Genomic DNA, 18353 nt, shown 5'->3' with positions numbered 1-18353 from the left:
TACTTCTTCATGGGAACGATCATAAACTGCCTTGAATGTTTTTCATGTTCATTCCGTCTTGGCTATCTAGTTATCATTACATTAATGTCGTCATAGTTTACTAACTAACCTTGATCTAAACTAAACACTTGTTTAACAACTGATGAAACACGTCCGATTGGGATCGCCTGCTCACCTGCTACTGGTCCGAGTCTGTTGACACGCATCCCTCTGTGCCCGACGTAGCATGCCTCACCAGATGTGAGTTCGTAATTTTTCATTTGACGCTACCCTCTCTCTCACCTTCTCTCTACCTCTTTGCTTGCGCAACAATAAAAAAAATACGACGTACGTGGCGCGGATCCGAAGCTAGGAACATTCTTGTGCAGAATCTACAGGGTAGACGTGTTTTTCAAATCGTGAGGTAAAATCACGTGATTACATTGGCATTAAAGGTCAAGGGTCACGTGGTTAGCTTACCGTGACATCATTTGGTTCGCTGTCACAAATTAGCGCTTGTGGGTGAGAGTTTTGTTTTGGAAGAAGAAAAGGCATTAGAGAGAAATTGAGATATTATAAAAAAGCAGAATAGACAGACTTCGCAAGCGAGATATTATACGAACGGTTGTAGGTTTACTGTTGGTTTGGTCTCGCGTCGCGAAGGGGATGCTAAAATACGGGGAAGCCCCGATACCTAACCAAAGAAACTATGACGTGTTTCGGTTGCCGCTTGTTTAACTGTTTAATAGCTTGTTTAACGGTCTAAATATGACATATTTTTTCATTGAATATGATAGCGAATATTAAATTAATTAAAATAACGAAGAAAGGGAAATTAGCAACAAAACAACAATCGTTAAAACACTCTACAGGAAAAAACAAGTTTGAGGAAAAAAACTAATTTTGTTATCTGACTTTTCGAAACTGCGTACACTAAAAAAACGACAAAAATATTTGCTTTTTGTAAACTATTTCTATTAACCTGACAAGTGCCTGCTGTCACAACAAACAATTAAAATAAACTGACGCTTCTTTTTGCCTGCAATTTATATTTATCTTTTCTTACGAGAGAACGGTAGAAAAAATATCCCTTTGGTTTTAGCACGAGGCGGGATAGAAATTGTAGCGACATGTTATAGGAGGGGCTGATGGTGTTTGTTGGTTTCGTATCGCGATCGCAAAGGCGATGCTAAAATACGGGAAGCCCCGAAGCTGCGGCCAATTTTTCACTAGAGCTAAATTAAAAATATTTTTGTTTTAAACATGATATTATTAAACTATGCAACTTTACACTGCAGTCGTTAAAACACGCTACGGGTGAAAACTACTAAAAGAAAAGGCGGCAAATCTTTTTTTATTTTGACTTTATCGTAACTGCGTACAGCATGAATGCACCAAACATACGACCAAAATATTTGCTTTTTGTAAACCATTTCTAACAACCTGACAAGTACCTACTGTCACAACAAACAATTAAAAAAACTAACGTCTTTCATCATTGCTTGCAATTTATATGTCCGTTCTTCCGAGAGAAAAGAAAAACACGCGGGTAAATATTTGCTTGGTAACAAAGAGACGCGGGAAACTGAATCAAAACGCGAGACGCGGGCAAAGAGACGCGGGAAACTGAATCAAAACGTAATTTACTACATAACTACACAATTTCGAAACAAACGGAAAAAGAACTGGCGGGAAACTGTTTAAACCATTCCTGTTGCCGGGAGATCAAACGCATCTCTGGTGCCTAAGACCGCCAGGCGGCAGTGTTCGACTAAGCGACTTTATAACGTTTAATCACAGAAATAACATTTCTGTTCTGGCTGTCGTGGTGGAAGGTTGTCTCCTACTATCCACGAAAATGGTTATACAGCAACAGGTTAGCTACTCACAGGCAGTGAAGAGAAACACCAATGTTAAATTAAAAAGGCCTTGCTGTTTGTGGTTCCGGACAGAGGAACCATGTAAGAGAGAGGATGTATACGAGTTGCTGAAACGAATAAAGTTTTCAATTGACAAAGTAGTTGGTATTGTGGAAAGAAAAAATTCAAAAATCGATATTACGTGTACCTCCAGAGAAGCGGTGATGGAACTTCTTGATTTATTGAGAAAAGACAACAAAATCAAACATACATTTCTGTATGAGAGCGAAAATATTGAAGTTTTGATTGGTTGGGTCCCGGTACCACTCCAAAACAAAAGTATTGCAGAAGCTTTGCAGTACTATGTAGCCGTACAAGAGGTAAGGTCCAAAAAGGATAAAAACGGAAAGCTGTTAGGCACCAGAATTGCGGTAATAAAGAAAAACGACATTGATAGATCCCCCCTGCCAAGCTACATAAGGGTTGAAGGGGAGGAACTCTACGTGACATACAGCGGCCAATTAAGGACCTGTAAACTTTGCGAGCAAACCGGGCACAAGCAAGCGGAATGCCCGAACAGAAAAAACGAGTTCCCCGCGCTGCCTCAAGCAAGAAGCGTATCCAACGCACCTCGAGCTCCTGATGCGCTCACGTCACCTGATAAGAACATGGCTAGCGAGCCCACGGGCAAGGACGAAAAAGAAAACGCCCCTGAAGAAACCGAGGCGAAAACAACAAACATTATCACGACACCAAAACGAAAACGAAGATTGATTCAGAGCCCTTCTGTGGATCAACCTTCACCAAAATCTTTAAGCCACGGTGGAGAAAATTACGGAGTAAAGTGTGGTAATTGTCACCGAGAAGGTTTTGTCCATGAATCCAACGATCGGTTCTACTGCTTCCACTGCAGAACTGACTTCTCGGTGGCAACACCTTGCTGTGCGACCAACGACCGCTTCCTTGTAGCAAAAAATGCAAAGTACACAAACTGTCTATACTGTAAACAAAAACTAATCAGAACGCCCTGCTGCCACGAATACACCCCTGAGAGAAACTGTATTGACAACAAGCTGGAATGCCTTTACTGTAAAACATGGTCAGTCATGTGTTCATGCCACGATCTAAACGTAATCCCTCCAAAAACAACAAGCATCACATGCAACAACACGAACTGCCAAAGGACAATTTTACACTGCGACTGTGATAAAATTGTTTCAAGCAAGGTAAAAGATGACAAATTTTTAAAATGCGTGTGCGGAAAAGAATTCGAAATAGACACTACGAACAGCGGAAGAGAAACCTGAACATTTACATCGACAATTTACACCTGTGGTAAGCATCTCCAAATGAAAATAGTATCGTTTAATGTCAATGGTTTACGTAACAATGCGAAACGTAAATGTATTTTCCGTTTTTTAAAAAACAAAAAATTCGACGTAATCCTATTGCAGGAAACACATAGTAGCTTGGATGTAGAGGTAATGTGGAAACGCGAGTGGGGAAACGCGCCAACCTTTTTTTCGCACGGTACCACCTCCGCCCGAGGCGTTTGCATTCTGTTGTCGCCACAACAGAATTGGACTGTACATCATACAGAGAGCGATACCGAAGGAAGATTCCTGATCGCCTCGATTTCGGCAGGACCAAAACGGCTTACACTGGCAAATGTATACGGACCAAACTCCGATAACCCAATTTTTTTTGATTCGTTTTTCGGGATAATAAATGATTATTTAGATAACGACGCTATAATAGGAGGAGATTTTAACGCAATTCTGTCAAATGATCTAGACAAGTCACCGGGCAACAAACACGCAAATGGTAAATCCAGTTCGGAAATTAAGAACTATATGAAAGAGTTTGATCTGGTTGATATATTCAGGGAATTAAACCCGAGGCAGCGGAGATTTTCCCGCGTCCAACAAAATCCTTTCACCGGAAGTCGCATCGATTTTTTTCTTGTTTCAGAAGGTCTAACACCACATATAAAAAACTGTGATATAGAACCCAGTATTAAATCGGATCACAGACTTGTTGTTTTAAACATAAACCCGCAGTTTAAAGAAAACGGCCCAGGGTATTGGAAACTAAACAACTGCCTTTTGGACGATCCCCAATTCGTAAATCACTTAAAATCCGAAATCGGCGCCTTCCTAACGATTAATGAAACTCCAGATGTATCACCGCATATAATCTGGGATAGTCTAAAATGCTGGTTGCGAGGGAAATTTATTAAACATGCCGCCGAGAAAAGAACATCGCAAACCAAAGAAATAGATCGAATAGAAAAATTACTTAAAGCAACCCAGCGGCGCATTGATTCGGGCGAAGTCAGCTTACAACATAAGATGCGAGACTTACAAAGCTCGCTGAATACAATATTGGAAGGCAAAACGAGGGCAGCTATCGTGCGTAGCCGAACAAACTGGGCCGAAAACGGGGAAAAAAATACAAAATATTTTTTAAGCCTGGAAAAGAGAAATAAAAAACGTAATACAATCGTTCGACTAAAACAAAGCGGGCTAGTCATTGCGGACCACAGGGAAATAATGACCACACTCAAAGAGTTCTATCAAAAGCTATATTCAAGCAGACCAACGGATACTAAGCAAATAGATTCCCATATCCGCGTGGCGCAGCTACCGCAAATTAGCGAGGAGGAAGAGTCCTTTTTGGGGAAGGATATATCCAAGACGGAGTGCTATGAAGCATTACGGAAAATGGGGAAAAATAAATCACCAGGCAACGATGGATTAAGTACGGTATTTTATACAACCTTTTGGGAAGAAATTGGAGGGGCATTTATAAAATCCACAAACCATGCGCTTAAAACGGGTTTGTTGAGCGGTTCGCAAAGAAACGGCATAATAACACTAATTCCCAAACCTGATAAAGACCCACTTATAGTGGAAAACTACCGTCCTATAACTCTTTTAAATACCGATTATAAAATTATATCGAAAGTAATTGCAGAACGGTTGAAACTAGTGATACCGCGCCTTATTCATGACGACCAGAAAGGTTTTTTAAAAGGCAGATATATAGGGGAGAATATCCGCTTGCTATTCGATGTTATGGACTTTGCAGAGACGGAAGATATACCCGGCGTAATTTTATCTCTTGATTTGTACAAGGCATTCGATTCAATTGAGTGGGTTTTTATAGAAAAAGTTTTACAAGGATACGGTTTGCAAAGCGTAGTGCAATGGGTTAAAGTATTATATGGAAAAGCAACGGGAACAATAAGTAATGCTGGCTTCTTGTCAGAGCCATTTCCGATCAAACGAGGTGTGCGACAAGGAGATCCGCTCTCGCCCTTGTTATTTATACTCGCAATAGAATGCTTTGCGCAACATATTCGTTTGAATCAATATATTGAAGGAATAAGCACAGCGGATAAAGAACTTAAAATATCGCTATTTGCGGACGATACATTATGTTTTATAAACGGATCGTCAGGTTCTTTCAACGCAATGAGCGAAGAAATACGGTGGTTTAAAGAGGTGTCTGGATGCAAAATTAACCTAGAAAAATCGGTGGCATGCGCTATAGGTTCTATGGTTAAAACACAGTCGCGATCTACAGCAATCCAGCTAAAATGGGCCAAAGAAAGTTTTAAATACCTCGGGGTAAAAATTGCGGTTCCTGGAAGTAACCTTGATTTATTTCAAATCAATTTCTCCGACTCATTATCACGCATTAAAAGAATCCTAAATATGTGGTCAAGACGAGGGTTAACCTTACTAGGAAAAGTGACGATAGTCAAGACGCTGATAGTACCAACGCTTTTATTTAAATTGAGTGTACTTCCTGTTGATGTTCCGAACGCTTTTACTACATCGTTAAACAGATCGCTCTTTACCTTTCTATGGGGATCGAAATGGGAAAAAGTTAGTAGAAAGGTTCTGATCTCCCCCGTAGCTGAGGGAGGGATTAATATGGTGGATATAACAAGCTATATAGCTGCGCAGAAGTTAAAATGGTTATACGAGCTTTTTAACCCAGCCTCACAATCAACATGGAAAGCTATTGAAACCTTAATACCAGAATCTTACTTATGGGAGGCAATCAAATCAAATTTACCGAACAACCACGCGCTAATCAAAACCGTTATTCCATACAGAACGCTTCGCTCCTCGCTCACAGCAGCACGACTTGTAATTGGGCCAACATCGCGTAAAGATAATGAGCAGCGAAACTACCTTTGGTTAAACAAAAATGTGAAATTTAAAAAAAGACCGTTGTTTGACAAAACGTTAGTTGAAGCGGTGGTAACTGAATATAACCAACTCCTCAAACCCACCGGGCAGTACCAAACCTACGATGAAGTTTGTGAGATAAACAATATCGCGGCTTCTACCAATCACTCGCTGAAATTCTACGAATTACTAAATGCACTACCGCGGGAATGGGACCAGATTCAATACAAAGAAAATGCACGCACTAAAAAAGATATAACAATGCTTAAGGACCATTTGAAGGACTATGCAGTCTCTACGAAGGTAGCGTACCAGTATTTTATCCAACAGGTAAAAGAATATCCGGAAAAACGAAGGAAAAAATGGGAGGGTGAACTAAATTTAACAACAAACCTCGATTGGTCAAACATTTGCCAGAGTAATTATTATTCGACAATTGAAACTAAATTACGATCCTTTCAAATCAAACTAAACCTTCGCGCGGTGGTAACCAATGCTTGTCTGTTCAACTTTGGGATGATCGACTCTCCAAACTGTGTTTTCTGCAATACGGAAACAGACTCCCTTGTTCACATGTTTACGAAATGTAAAATGATTCAAAGTTTCTGGGAAAATATTAATGGATGGATTGTGGCAAAATTCAGAAAACCGTTAATAATCACTGATGATATTAAAGTATTTGGTATACAACATGAGAAATCGCCGAATCTGATTAATTGTATATTACTTGGTGTACGTTTTTATGTTTATCGCTGTAAAGTTCAGAAGCATCTACCAAACGTGGACTCTTGTATTGATTATATAAATGAAATTAGAAAAACCGAAAAAGCAATTGCTATGAAAAGTTCCACTTTAGCTAAGCACCTCGTTAAATGGTCGTCCATGTAAAATTAATGGCGTTTACTTTGGTAATGTTTAGTGTGTGTAAAGTATTTGTTTGAGTGTTTCACAGTGTTTCATTTTAGTCGCTCGCTGTGTGTGCATTTTTTTTTTTTTTTTTAATTAAAAAAAAAAAAAAAAAAAAAAAAAAAAAAAAACTTCGTCAGCGTGTATGAATAATGCATTGTCCTCGCTAAAGTGAGGCATGATCGTACGAATTAGGTTACAACTGATGTAAAAGTGAGTTCTATAAATACGCGCGGGCGTCGTTTGAAGCAGCCAAATATAAACGGAAGAATGCGTAATTACTAATTATGTCGTTGACATTGACAAAAATAAAACATGCTGTATGAAAAAAAAAAAAAAAAAAAAAAAATCACAGAAATAAAAAAAAACAAACAATAGAACGCGCATCTCCAATATCGGTAAAGGAGAGAGCTGATACGCTCTTTTTCTTTCGCGAGGCGGTCCTGTTTACTATTGTAGTCAATGAAATCCAGCGCGTTTTATGTAGTTTTTGCACGTTATTGAGCACGTTAGTGGTCATATAGATCTTTTTTCGTGGAACAGTTGTTCTTGTTGCTGTTTTTTCGTGACTTTTTCCGCACTTATCTCAATTCTTAATTCTAGCATTTAGTAAAAGGATTAATTAATATAGCAGGGTGGGGGTAGATGGGACACCTTTTCATTTTGTTTTCTCTTTTCATTTGGTAGTAAACAAAAAACATTTATTGAAATATAAAACCGTGTCTTCACGACTTCCACAGACCGTTGTTAATTGTTTAAAACACGATCAGGCTATTTGGATATCATGTGTTAAAGGTGTCCCATCTTCCCCGACTCTACTATCTTATGCTAATTAGTTTTAAACGTGCTCATTCATTAGTTCTGTGATCTCTTGTTCTTTGTTTTTTGACTTAATTCAAATTTATAGGGAAAAATAACTATCTCCAAATATATATATATTTCTAACAAACCGTTTGTTTGAACGTTTCTAATTAAATTTATTAAATAATTAAATTTCCTAAACAAGCGGTAAACTGTAAGCGTTAACCTACCAAATAACTAAACTGGCCTAATAAACTTGAATAGTTGGTGTAGTTTTAATAAAAACAGTTAAATTACCTTAAATCACTATGTGCCTATCTTTTACAATGGAGACCAAGCGAAATGGGAACGGAGTTGGCGGTCACGTGAAGAGAAAAAAGAATATATCACGGATTTGGGCAGTTGCGCGTTCTACTCTTTTTTATTTCTGTGCGTTTAATAGAAATCGATTAAAATATTTAAACTAAAATAGAAAATAGAAAATTATTACCTCTATTAACCTAATCCCAACGGAAGCACTATAATGTGATTGCTATAACACGCTGTCGGTGTGGTCAACGCTTTATAGACTTAACGTTGTTAATTAAGCAAACATTGGCGCATGTATAGTACAATGGGGGAAGATAGGACACTTAAGCACATATTGCCAAATATTTCCAAAATCAAAATAGATTACGGTTTTTGGGTAATACCACGAATTAGTACTATCATTCCTTTATTAATTGACAACAATTCATAAAAAATATAATAAAACACACGAGGAGTTATTTAGCGATCCGCACAACAAGTGAAATTTTACAAATTCGAAAACACACAGGATAAGATGGGACAGTTTAAAATCAATGTTAACTTTGATTATTAAGTGTATTTATAAGTAGGAATACACGTAAATAACACTAAATAATACTGTACGCTTTAAAAATTAGGTCTAAACATTCTTTTTCTTGCCCTACTCCGGCTTACTGCTATAGTTACATATACATTATATTATTGCATAACAATTGGTATTGTTTGAACGACAATGGGTAATGTTCGAACATCAATTGATAAATATTGTATCCTACAAATGTACATCAACTTGTAATAACAGAAAATTGATAATAACTATTGATAAAGTTTTTATTTTTGCTACAAATTGGGTATTACTACTCTGTTTTTGGCACAAACCACTTCTTATAAATTATGACCAAGTGCAAATGACCAAATTTCGAATACATTTTCAAAATATTATCTTTTTATTATATCAATATCTTATAGTTGAATAACCCCTGAGGTATAAATTACTAAATTAAAAGCAAATCTTTTAAAGTTTGGCAATGAAAACATACAAAACTACAATGTGGGGAAAGATGGGACTCCAAATTGAAATATATTTACATTAGCAGTATTCTGCAACTTGTAGTTAACCTACCGAGTTTACCAGGCTGTGCTAGTTTCTTTGCCATGTAAACTTCATTTATATAACGTTAAACCAATATTTTTGTTGTTGTTTTTATCTCAAATTAAAGTCATATTGACCCCTGCCTGTTTTCTTCATGCTTATATCTCAGTGTTTGTTTACAAAACTAAAACTAGTTTTATGAGACAAAATTAAACTGTACGAAATATTCAAGCTTGTTTTATGAAGCTCTGAAACTAGTTTAATCGTTCGCACACGCAAACTAAAAAAACGCATTAGCTTTGCTATGATTTAGCGAGCATTAAAAACCTTACTATTTCGCATTTTTTTACCTGTTCAAAGTATACTGTTTCTATTATACATATTTTTTTAATATTTAAAAACAGTAATCAACTTTAACGGGCGTTTTATAAAGTCGTGATATTACTGTCGAATAATTCGGTCACCTTATTTTCCTGATTATCATTAAATGAGGGTCCGTAAAAAAAAATTAAAAAAAGTCTCGTCTGACAAAGTGTCCCATCTTCCCCCACTCTACTGTATCTACTATATAGTTGGAAAGTTGTAACCTGTTCTGTTTACACTCTATGCTTAGCGAAAGAAAAATTTATTTAACTCATTTCACACTAAAAATCGTGAGAAATCACGTTTTACTTGAATTGCGACGCTGCTACCGCGTTGTCCCTGCCACGCGAGGATAAATATGTAGAGAATCGTTTTTAAAAATGTTAATAATTTTGATCGCCTTCTTTTTGCAACACACCGATGCTGTACGCGCGTTTGTCCTCGTGGATGGAAATTCAATGCGAATGAAATTCGTACAAAACCTTACTCATCCCATGGTGATTCATATTCGTTGCAGATTTCGCAACTCGACACGCCCCTTTTCTACAACGTTTGCCATTGGATCCCCTATGCCACACCCACTTTTTGCGACGTGCAGGTCTCTGTAAAAAAATTGTAACTTGCGTTCGAAACATAAAGTCCTACTGCAAAATGTACCCGCTTACAAGTTGCCAAGCACAGGCATTTCTGGTTGGGTACGATTGACAAATTGAACAACATTTTTTTAAGATATAGAAGACCCGTGAGGCCTTATACGTGGGCCCCCTTCTTTATCATTATATCTGCTGACCTGTAAATCAATTTACCCCAAACTGTGACATAGGTCTCACTGATACTCGTTGTATATATTTTTTAAATACGTGCATTCATGACTAAAATTAATTTTGAAAGTTTACGAAAACATGTTCAGTGACCATAATTCGCCTGTATTGAGTTATGTTATCCAATGTATTACGTTGTCATATGTATTCTGGTGGCTTACGACATAATAATCGAACAGTTTTAATTTTATAATCTGATTGATATTCTGACGTCACCACTTCAGGATTTCATAATACTATATACTCAAAAACAATTTATTATTTTAACCAGAGTAATGTTTATATACCGACTCTCATTTTAACGTATTTGTCAACACAAATTCAAACACCTTTATTTATCGATTGTTATTATGGGCCCCTATCTCGTCTGGTCCCCACCGCAGCTGCGGGGTTTATGATACGCCACTGTCATTAGCAATATTGGTCATTAGTGTCCACTGGGTTGTAGTAATTGTTATTAAGTGTCTTATTGCCCAAGAACACATTAGCCCACAATGTTGACAGCGTCGTGCCTTGAACGACAACGTCGTTCTGGACTTGGAAGTCTAGACACAGAAGACTATAGGTTTTGCATTCGCACCAAATGTATTACGTTGTAAGGACTATGCGTTTTCGCCGTACAAAAAAATTAGACTTGGAAAAGTATTTTATATTTTAGAATACCGACTTATTCTGTAATGTGTATTTCTAGCAGCAACAACATGCATTACCAATAAATGAACGATTTTATAATCAAACTTGTTTAAATTACCAAAACAAGTTGTTTGTGTACGTTTCTATTTGCAATCATGAGTCGGTTACGCGATGGTAAACAACGGATAATTTCGTTGAACGCATAGTTAAAAGAATACATCCGATACAGCTTGTAAGCATAGCAGCATACGAATGGTAGACGAAAACACGGTAAAATATAGGGGGAACCACCGTTGAAAAAGCTTGCGCCATAATGTTACGTCACAAAGTGTTCTCGAATATTTAAACGGAGTGTTTACATGTGAACAAAGTAACAGGCATTTGTTTTACTGTATCCCATAACCATCTCTTTGCCCTAACAAAACAAACAAAATTCGGAAACACGATGTTCGTTTGCTTTAAAATCTCTTAAAACAGAGCGAAATATCAAGAATACTTTTTGTTGTGCGTGAACACTTCTGTAAATAAATAAGCTGATCAGTAAGTTTGCGGTTTATTGTCAAAAGGCCGTAACTGTTGAGTCTGGTAATGTGTGTCGTATATTTAATATACAATTTGCGCGAAGTATTTGTTCATAACTTTTATACGGACTCTGGTTCCTAAGGGTTGAAAAAAATAACGGAGTGGTGTTCTTTGCCAGATACCAGACTGTAGAATAGAACAGTCCGGAATCCCCGTTTAATTTTTATTGTTTGTTTATAAAGACCATATGACTCATAACCAATCCTTTAACGTATTATGTTATTCCTAGTAAATGTATTATAAAGAAAATATGTTTTTGAATTCCTTGTTCTAATTGTTTTCTTTGACATAAAATTGTCAATGGATATGGGAGATTCAAGTCATCAGGTGACTAATAAATTTTTCTTTTTATAGTTTACACTTTCTATCTTAATTTAAGCACAATACATATACAAAGCTTTCCCAACGTGTTCACCTTTTTTTTTCTCCTTTCGTTTGAAATAGGAATTTAAACCAGTCGCGCTTGAATAAATGTTGCCTTTTTCCTGTTTCTCTTTCAAGATTTCTTAGTTGATTCAACAAGCTTCATTTTGTTTGCGCTCCTGTGGAAGTGTTTACAAGCTTGACTTTTAACCTTGGCTAATACGGCTCGCTGATTCTCTATGATATCAACTTACATCAGCACTTACTCGACTGTGTCTGTTTAGCTTCTAACATAAATTTTAATTTATTTTGCTTTATGGAATTTGTTTTAACATTTGGTGCTAGTGACTAATCTCCTTGTCACGGCATTCTTTTCGTGTATCGAACATTTTAATCATTCAATATGACCTTGCTTTGTAAAATGCAACATTTGTATAAAAGAAATATTTTAAATCTTTTTTTCCTATAAAACATTCTTGGATAATCAATGTTTATTTTCAACAGAGCGGTGAAAACGCATCCTTTGCATCAAGCCAACCAGCTAGTGTGGATCAAACCCCACAGAACCATTTAAACGAGTCGCCTTATGTAAGTCCATCGTTTGTATTGTTGATTGTAACTTATTTACGCTTGCATCACCTAATATAAGTTACACCGCTTACGAGGTGTTTAATTCTTATCACAAACCAGTGTTATTTTATTTCAGGTTTTAAACAACGAGGCTTTAAGTTTGGAAAGTTCGTTAACAACAGGAGACTTGAATTCTGTTAAGGTTGTTTGCATCCTGTAATAATGTGAAGATATAACACATATGTCTGGTTTGGTCTGTTGCGCAATACTTGTCTGGGTGTTTTTGCCAAGTTGTCTATTTGGTAAACAGTGGGATGAATTTACCCAGCTGATAATTTGGACAACTCCTTAGCAACCACTGGGTTGGAGTAATTACAGGGATGCGTATTGCCCACGAACGCCTACAACCCAATTTCCTCTTGCTTTTGGGCAAGCAGTCTAACCACTATGCTACAATGGTGGAGAACCTGACTAATGATTAACTTACACTTCTCTGATATTTGTGTAAGTTACTTTGAAATCAATTCCATGTAAATAACACTTGAAAAAACACAAAATAGCTGGAAAGGTTAGGTCCAGCAAATTAACTTCTTTACTAAACAGGCACAATGTGAGTACTCGCACAAAATCCTACAACGTCAACTGCAAGAAATGAAAAATGCCGTAGAATTGGAAATGAGAAAAAGGGAATCTGACAGAGATGGTAATGTATTGAGAGCGAATATAACGAAACTGGAACAGAGGTTAACAGCACTGCAGGTTAAACTTAATGTGTTTTTATGTTAAGCTTGAATGATTCTCATTGTATTTTATTTATCTTCGTGTGATGTCCATTGCCTAATAAGTACGGATGTGCTGAAGTTGTAAAAACTTGGATTCGGCAAACGCCAAGCTTCTACTATAAGCTCAGCATGATCCCAAGCACCTATGACGTCATCAAGGAGAAAGGCATAAGAGAATGCGTTCCTATTCATTCGAAAAGCGTCGCTAATTAAACTAATACAGAACACGTAGTTCGCAGTTAAAGAGACGTTCGTAATTCCCAGTTTTGCATTATGTAAAACTCATATAAAAAATTTTTAATTAAAAATTATTTATTACTGGTGCAACAGGTTTTATTATTTCAATATAAAAAGCAGGATTGTAGAAGTTGTAAATCTGGACGGTGATCGGTTAATTTTATTGAAAATGCGGACATAATATATTTTACGTACGTCTGTCACTCAAGCTACCAAATCTTGTAGCATACATAGGGATGCACATTATAGAATAATTAGGTATTCTAGGATATCCTAGAATACTTTATTTTGAATCTAGAATTTCGAATCTTTTTATATTTATAGGAAAAATTAATTTTACCCACAAAAGTCAGTTTATTGACTTTTTCATAGTAGCCTTGTTGGATCATGAGCTGTAAAATGATCAAAAATTGTACTTTGTGTAGTTTTTGCGTCATGAAACGTATAGCAGGGTATGAAAAGACGTTACGAAACGTTAACTCTCGAAAGTCCCACAAACACAATTTTTTTTTTTAAATTGATAAGTATCAAAAATTGTTAATATAGTATATGATATGATGTCTTTAAACAGAATACCGAATCCGGTAATTAGTTTTGAGTCCAAAATGATTCGAATGTCATGGATTTGAAATTCTGTGATGTGATAGCGTCGCTCCTCGCTCTTATATTTGCATCAATTAAAATTCAGATAAAGGCATCATCTGTTTCTATACCGAATGAAATACGTCTATATATGCAATTCGTCACCGGCTGTAATTGGACACAATTCAATGCGAGAAAATTCGATGACGTTGTGATTCGTTACTTGCGAGAAAGCAAATTCACAACAAATGAATTCACAATGATCTTTAACGTTTAGTAGCTTCACATTTTTATTTTTAATATTTTTCGCTCTCGCGTGCAACACGCTCAGCTTTTGAGTTCGGGCTCATCTCGGCACATCCCTACCAATTTATCCTCTATTTTGATGCTTGGTATTAAAAAATGATATATACTTAAAAGCGTGGTTAAATATAAACTTAAAAGCGTGGTTAAAATTACTGTGTGGTGCGTTTTACATTCATGTGTTTTAAACTAACATGTTTTTATGTGAATATATCTTAAATCCCCCAACAGAGAATGACAGCTCAACAAACGGATCGAAGTCTTGCATTGAAGAAAGAGGTGGGCGACAACGATGCTGCCAACAAGAGAGCAAACACCGACTTGACTCAGAAAGTTGAGGAAATTGCTCGAGAAATTGCTCAAATTAAAGAAAAACAAAACGAACTGGAAAGGAAACTTGAATCCACAAGTAGCAGCAGAGAGCAAATGGCACCAGGTATATTTTGTTTCTATGTTATTAAAACAAAAAGCATTAGATTAATTTTTCCCTTTTTTTAGAATCCTGTTTTCTTTAAATTTCAGAAAATTTGTCACAAATGGTGGACGCTTTTGAACGTCAGCTTGGTATGTATGATGTCAGAATCGCGGATATGGATCAGCGATTTCAGGTAAGCATAGAAAACACATAAAAAAAATTCATTTTGTCTGTATGGCCTAACTTTAATGATTATTGTCAAATTTTTTTGAAGTAATCTGATTATGTCATTGAAATTGTTCTGATTGCAATCTTGGAACTCTTGATATTCATTATCTGGCTTGTAACAGAAAAGTAAAAGTGTGTGGTTTACTTGTTAAGGTGCTCAGACAGTGCTCAGATATTGATAAATGTGCATTAGGTACACAACTGTCATGAAATGCCATTTGTACCAACACAACTAGTTTTTCATCAGTGCCGTGGCATTTGCCATTGACTTAAGCTGCCATGTCACTGACATCCCTCATACAACCCCCTTTGCATGTAGTTTACGTAGGGATGCACATTACAGAATAATTAGGTATTCTAGGATATCCTAGAATACTTTATTTCGAATCTAGAATTCCGAATCTAGAATTTCGAATCTTTTTATATTTATAGGAAAAAATAATTTTACCTACAAAAGTCAGTTTATTGACTCTTTCATACCCGCCTTGTTGGAACATGAGCTGTAAAATGATAAAAAATTGTACTATTGGGTAGTTTTTGCGTCATGAAACGCATAGCAGGTTATGAAAAGACGTTACGAAACGTTTACTCTTGAAAGTCCCACAAACACAAAAATATTTTTTTTCAAAATTAATAAGTTTCAAAAATTGTTAATATAGTATATGAGATGACGTGTAATTACGTCATTAAACAGAATAGGATTTCGAATCTCACGGATTCGAAATTCTGTAATGTGCATCCCTAAGTTTACGTGAGATTTACAATGTTAGGTTCTTGAAACTACGAGTTACTCAGGCGTCGTCATTTGGAAAATCCGGGATTTTTCTCGTCGCAAGAGGGAGGCAGTGAGCGGACGGACGTTGTCTCTCTACAGTCAACCATTTTACACGAGTCGTTACGGATACAAGATGTGCGCTCGTGTTTATCTCAATGGAGATGGAATGGGTAATTTACCCGTGTTCAATGCATTCGTATTGGAATAGATGCTGGTATGGCCTTTAAAGACATCTTGTGGCCGTGGAGATCGCAAGATGTATTTTTCATGGCACAGTGGTTTAGGCCCTCGCATTGTAGCCAGCTCATACCAGGTTCAATGCTCAATGCAACAATATTTTGGGCAAGACAGTTGATCAATTATTGCCTCAAGCCAGTAGTTTATAATGGATTGTCCTAATTCAGCCACGGACTTACAAAGTTACATACGTAACCCGTAAGTGAGCACGAGGTGTATGAAATATGACATACACCCACATCAAATTGAAGTTACCCTACCTCACAAGAATAGTTGATTTAAATTCATTTAATAACAATATAAGATCTATACAAACACCATTCAGATCACCCTGTCAGCTAAATGTTGTATGTATCATCTGTTAAGGTACCACACGCTACAAAGCATTAGGTTGATGGTATTGTATTGAAGACACATTGGTCAGTATCTTCACTTTGTTTATTATCTTAAAATGCTTCCTAAGTCTAAAAGGCGGCTATAGCCAAAACAGGAATACTATAATACAGGGATTAACTAAAAACGAAATACTTTAAAGGCAAAGGAACACACATGTCGCTTTTTTTTGTGGTCATGAAAGGAGAATACGATGCACTACTACCATGGCCGTTCAGACAGAAGGTAAATTAGACCCATAATGTTTGTGTGAGTAAGCGAGATGTATTTAAATGTTATTTCTATGTTTTAATAATTAAAGAACTGGTATTAAGTAAGGTGCAGGTTTTTCACAGCCATAAAGCTTTTAGTGTAGAGCTATAGTGCTTAATAATATACTTGTAGGTAACACTGATGCTACTGGACCAAGGAATGGACCGACGTCATTTGTCCGACACATTCAGACCGGACCCTACGTCATCATCGTTCAAGAAACCAACTTCCGATATGAACATCGCTTCTGGGTGTCCATTGTTCGTAGCACACAACGTCATAGAGGGGAGTTCTTACGTCAAAGAAGACACAATCTTCTTGCGTATTCACGTGGATACGTCGGACCTCGAAAATTTTTAGCAGAGCTGTTACATGTGGTGTCCAACTTGAGTGCAATCCAGTGGTTTTGTGGTTCTGTGACAACTATAGTGCTGCTGTATGTGGATGTGGAGGCGATGCGTGTTGTGCAAATCAGTGTAGGCAAGAGACTTAGTTCAGTGCCGCATAGTAATATAAATTGGGTAGAGCATATTACGTTAACTAATTGTGAAAGTAGGTTACAAAACAGTGAAACAATATTTCAATTTTTCCGTTACTGGATTTTAAAAGTGGAATATTTGTTTGTCACACAAACTATAAACTTAAACAATGTTGGTTTAAAATCCATGGTTCTTTGGCTTTCAATGTGTTGTGTCAGTGGTGTTATTGTATATATACAACATTGTACATATATTGTATATATATAACATTGTACATATAACATTGTACATATATTGTTATTGTGTCTGTTTTTCTTATCTAATAGAAAACAGCCTCTAACAAAAACTAAAGCTCCTGGGTGTTCATACCGATATTGTTTCGTTTGTGCAACAACTGTATTTCAAATTTAGTTTATCTGTTAGTTAACTCTTAAATGTAAAATAACATTGGAAATATTGTTTCACTGAGATAATGATGGTAGCAAGCTGTTTAATTTAACTATGCTTGTAATTCATTAGCTACATTTCTTGCTTCCACTTTACATCAAACTCCACATACCACATCAGAACAGTTGCAACAGAATCACAAATTTACTGGATCCAAGAATAAACACCCATGGACAGCACCACTGAAGAGATTAACACCAAATTGGTTTTCATTCTTTGATCAACACAAACTTTTGTTTAACGAACAATACTTGGATGAAGAAACATAAAACTTCTGTTTTGTAAATTGTGTAATTATAAATAAAGAAACAATTAAATGTTAAGTGAAATTTGTCGGAATGTGCAGTAGAGTTTAAGGATAAGACAGCAGGCTCACTTGTTTGTATATCCACCATTAAATTGTGGCAATAATATTTCGGTTGTTTTGCAGATTTAAAATGAGGTCCACATTGATGGTATGAATGTCCGGCGCCATGGCGTAGTGGTTAGCGCGCCTGCCTGTAATCATTAGGTAATGGGTTCAAGGCTCGTCGCTGCTACCATTGTGGGCGTATGTGTCTTTGGGCAAGACACTTACGACAATTGCTCCAACCCAGTGGTCACTAATGGGTTGTCCAAATTATCAGCCGTACATAAAAAAAGAGGAAAAAATCCCCCAAAAAATAATCACCCACAAAGTAACATACATGGTAACTCGTAAGCTGGCACGAGGTGTTTAAACCCGTGTGATAACGACTGTCGTTTTCCGGCCACGCGAGGATAA

The 18353-nt window shown here is 36.7% G+C and overlaps 2 protein-coding genes across 2 annotated transcripts; both read left to right on the top strand.

Annotated features, from left to right (window-relative positions):
- Nucleotides 1-1763: 1763 nt before the first annotated feature.
- LOC149729219 (uncharacterized) lies at nt 1764-3296 on the top strand. Its single transcript, XM_089887241.1, has one exon. It carries the CDS (start codon nt 1838-1840, stop codon nt 3143-3145), a length of 1308 nt encoding a protein of 435 aa, XP_089743367.1. The 5' UTR covers nt 1764-1837; the 3' UTR covers nt 3146-3296.
- An 8399-nt stretch (nt 3297-11695) lies between these two features.
- On the top strand, nt 11696-17913 carry LOC149729218 (TNF receptor-associated factor 3-like). The gene is made up of 9 exons (XM_089887239.1): nt 11696-11854; nt 12395-12478; nt 12597-12662; nt 13064-13219; nt 14596-14800; nt 14887-14972; nt 15778-15952; nt 16555-16637; nt 16797-17913. The coding sequence occupies exons 1-9, from the start codon at nt 11828-11830 to the stop codon at nt 17022-17024; spliced, it is 1110 nt and encodes a 369-aa protein (XP_089743365.1). The 5' UTR covers nt 11696-11827; the 3' UTR covers nt 17025-17913.
- Nucleotides 17914-18353: the final 440 nt, after the last annotated feature.

Source organism: Ciona robusta, chromosome 10 (assembly GCF_009617815.1).
Source record: "Ciona robusta chromosome 10, ASM961781v2".
NCBI lineage: Eukaryota > Metazoa > Chordata > Ascidiacea > Phlebobranchia > Cionidae > Ciona > Ciona robusta.
This window is presented reverse-complemented; position numbering and strand designations above follow the sequence as displayed.

Excerpts from the sequence above, each read along its gene's own strand:
- LOC149729219 (XM_089887241.1), top strand. The coding sequence starts at position 1,838 with ATGGTTATACAGCAACAGGTTAGCTACTCACAGGCAGTGAAGAGAAAC.
- LOC149729218 (XM_089887239.1), top strand. The coding sequence starts at position 11,828 with ATGGATATGGGAGATTCAAGTCATCAG. Across the intron at positions 12,479-12,596 it reads ATTTAAACGAGTCGCCTTAT|GTTTTAAACAACGAGGCTTT; the intron begins GTAAGTCCATCG and ends ATTTTATTTCAG. Across the intron at positions 13,220-14,595 it reads AGAGGTTAACAGCACTGCAG|AGAATGACAGCTCAACAAAC; the intron begins GTTAAACTTAAT and ends ATCCCCCAACAG.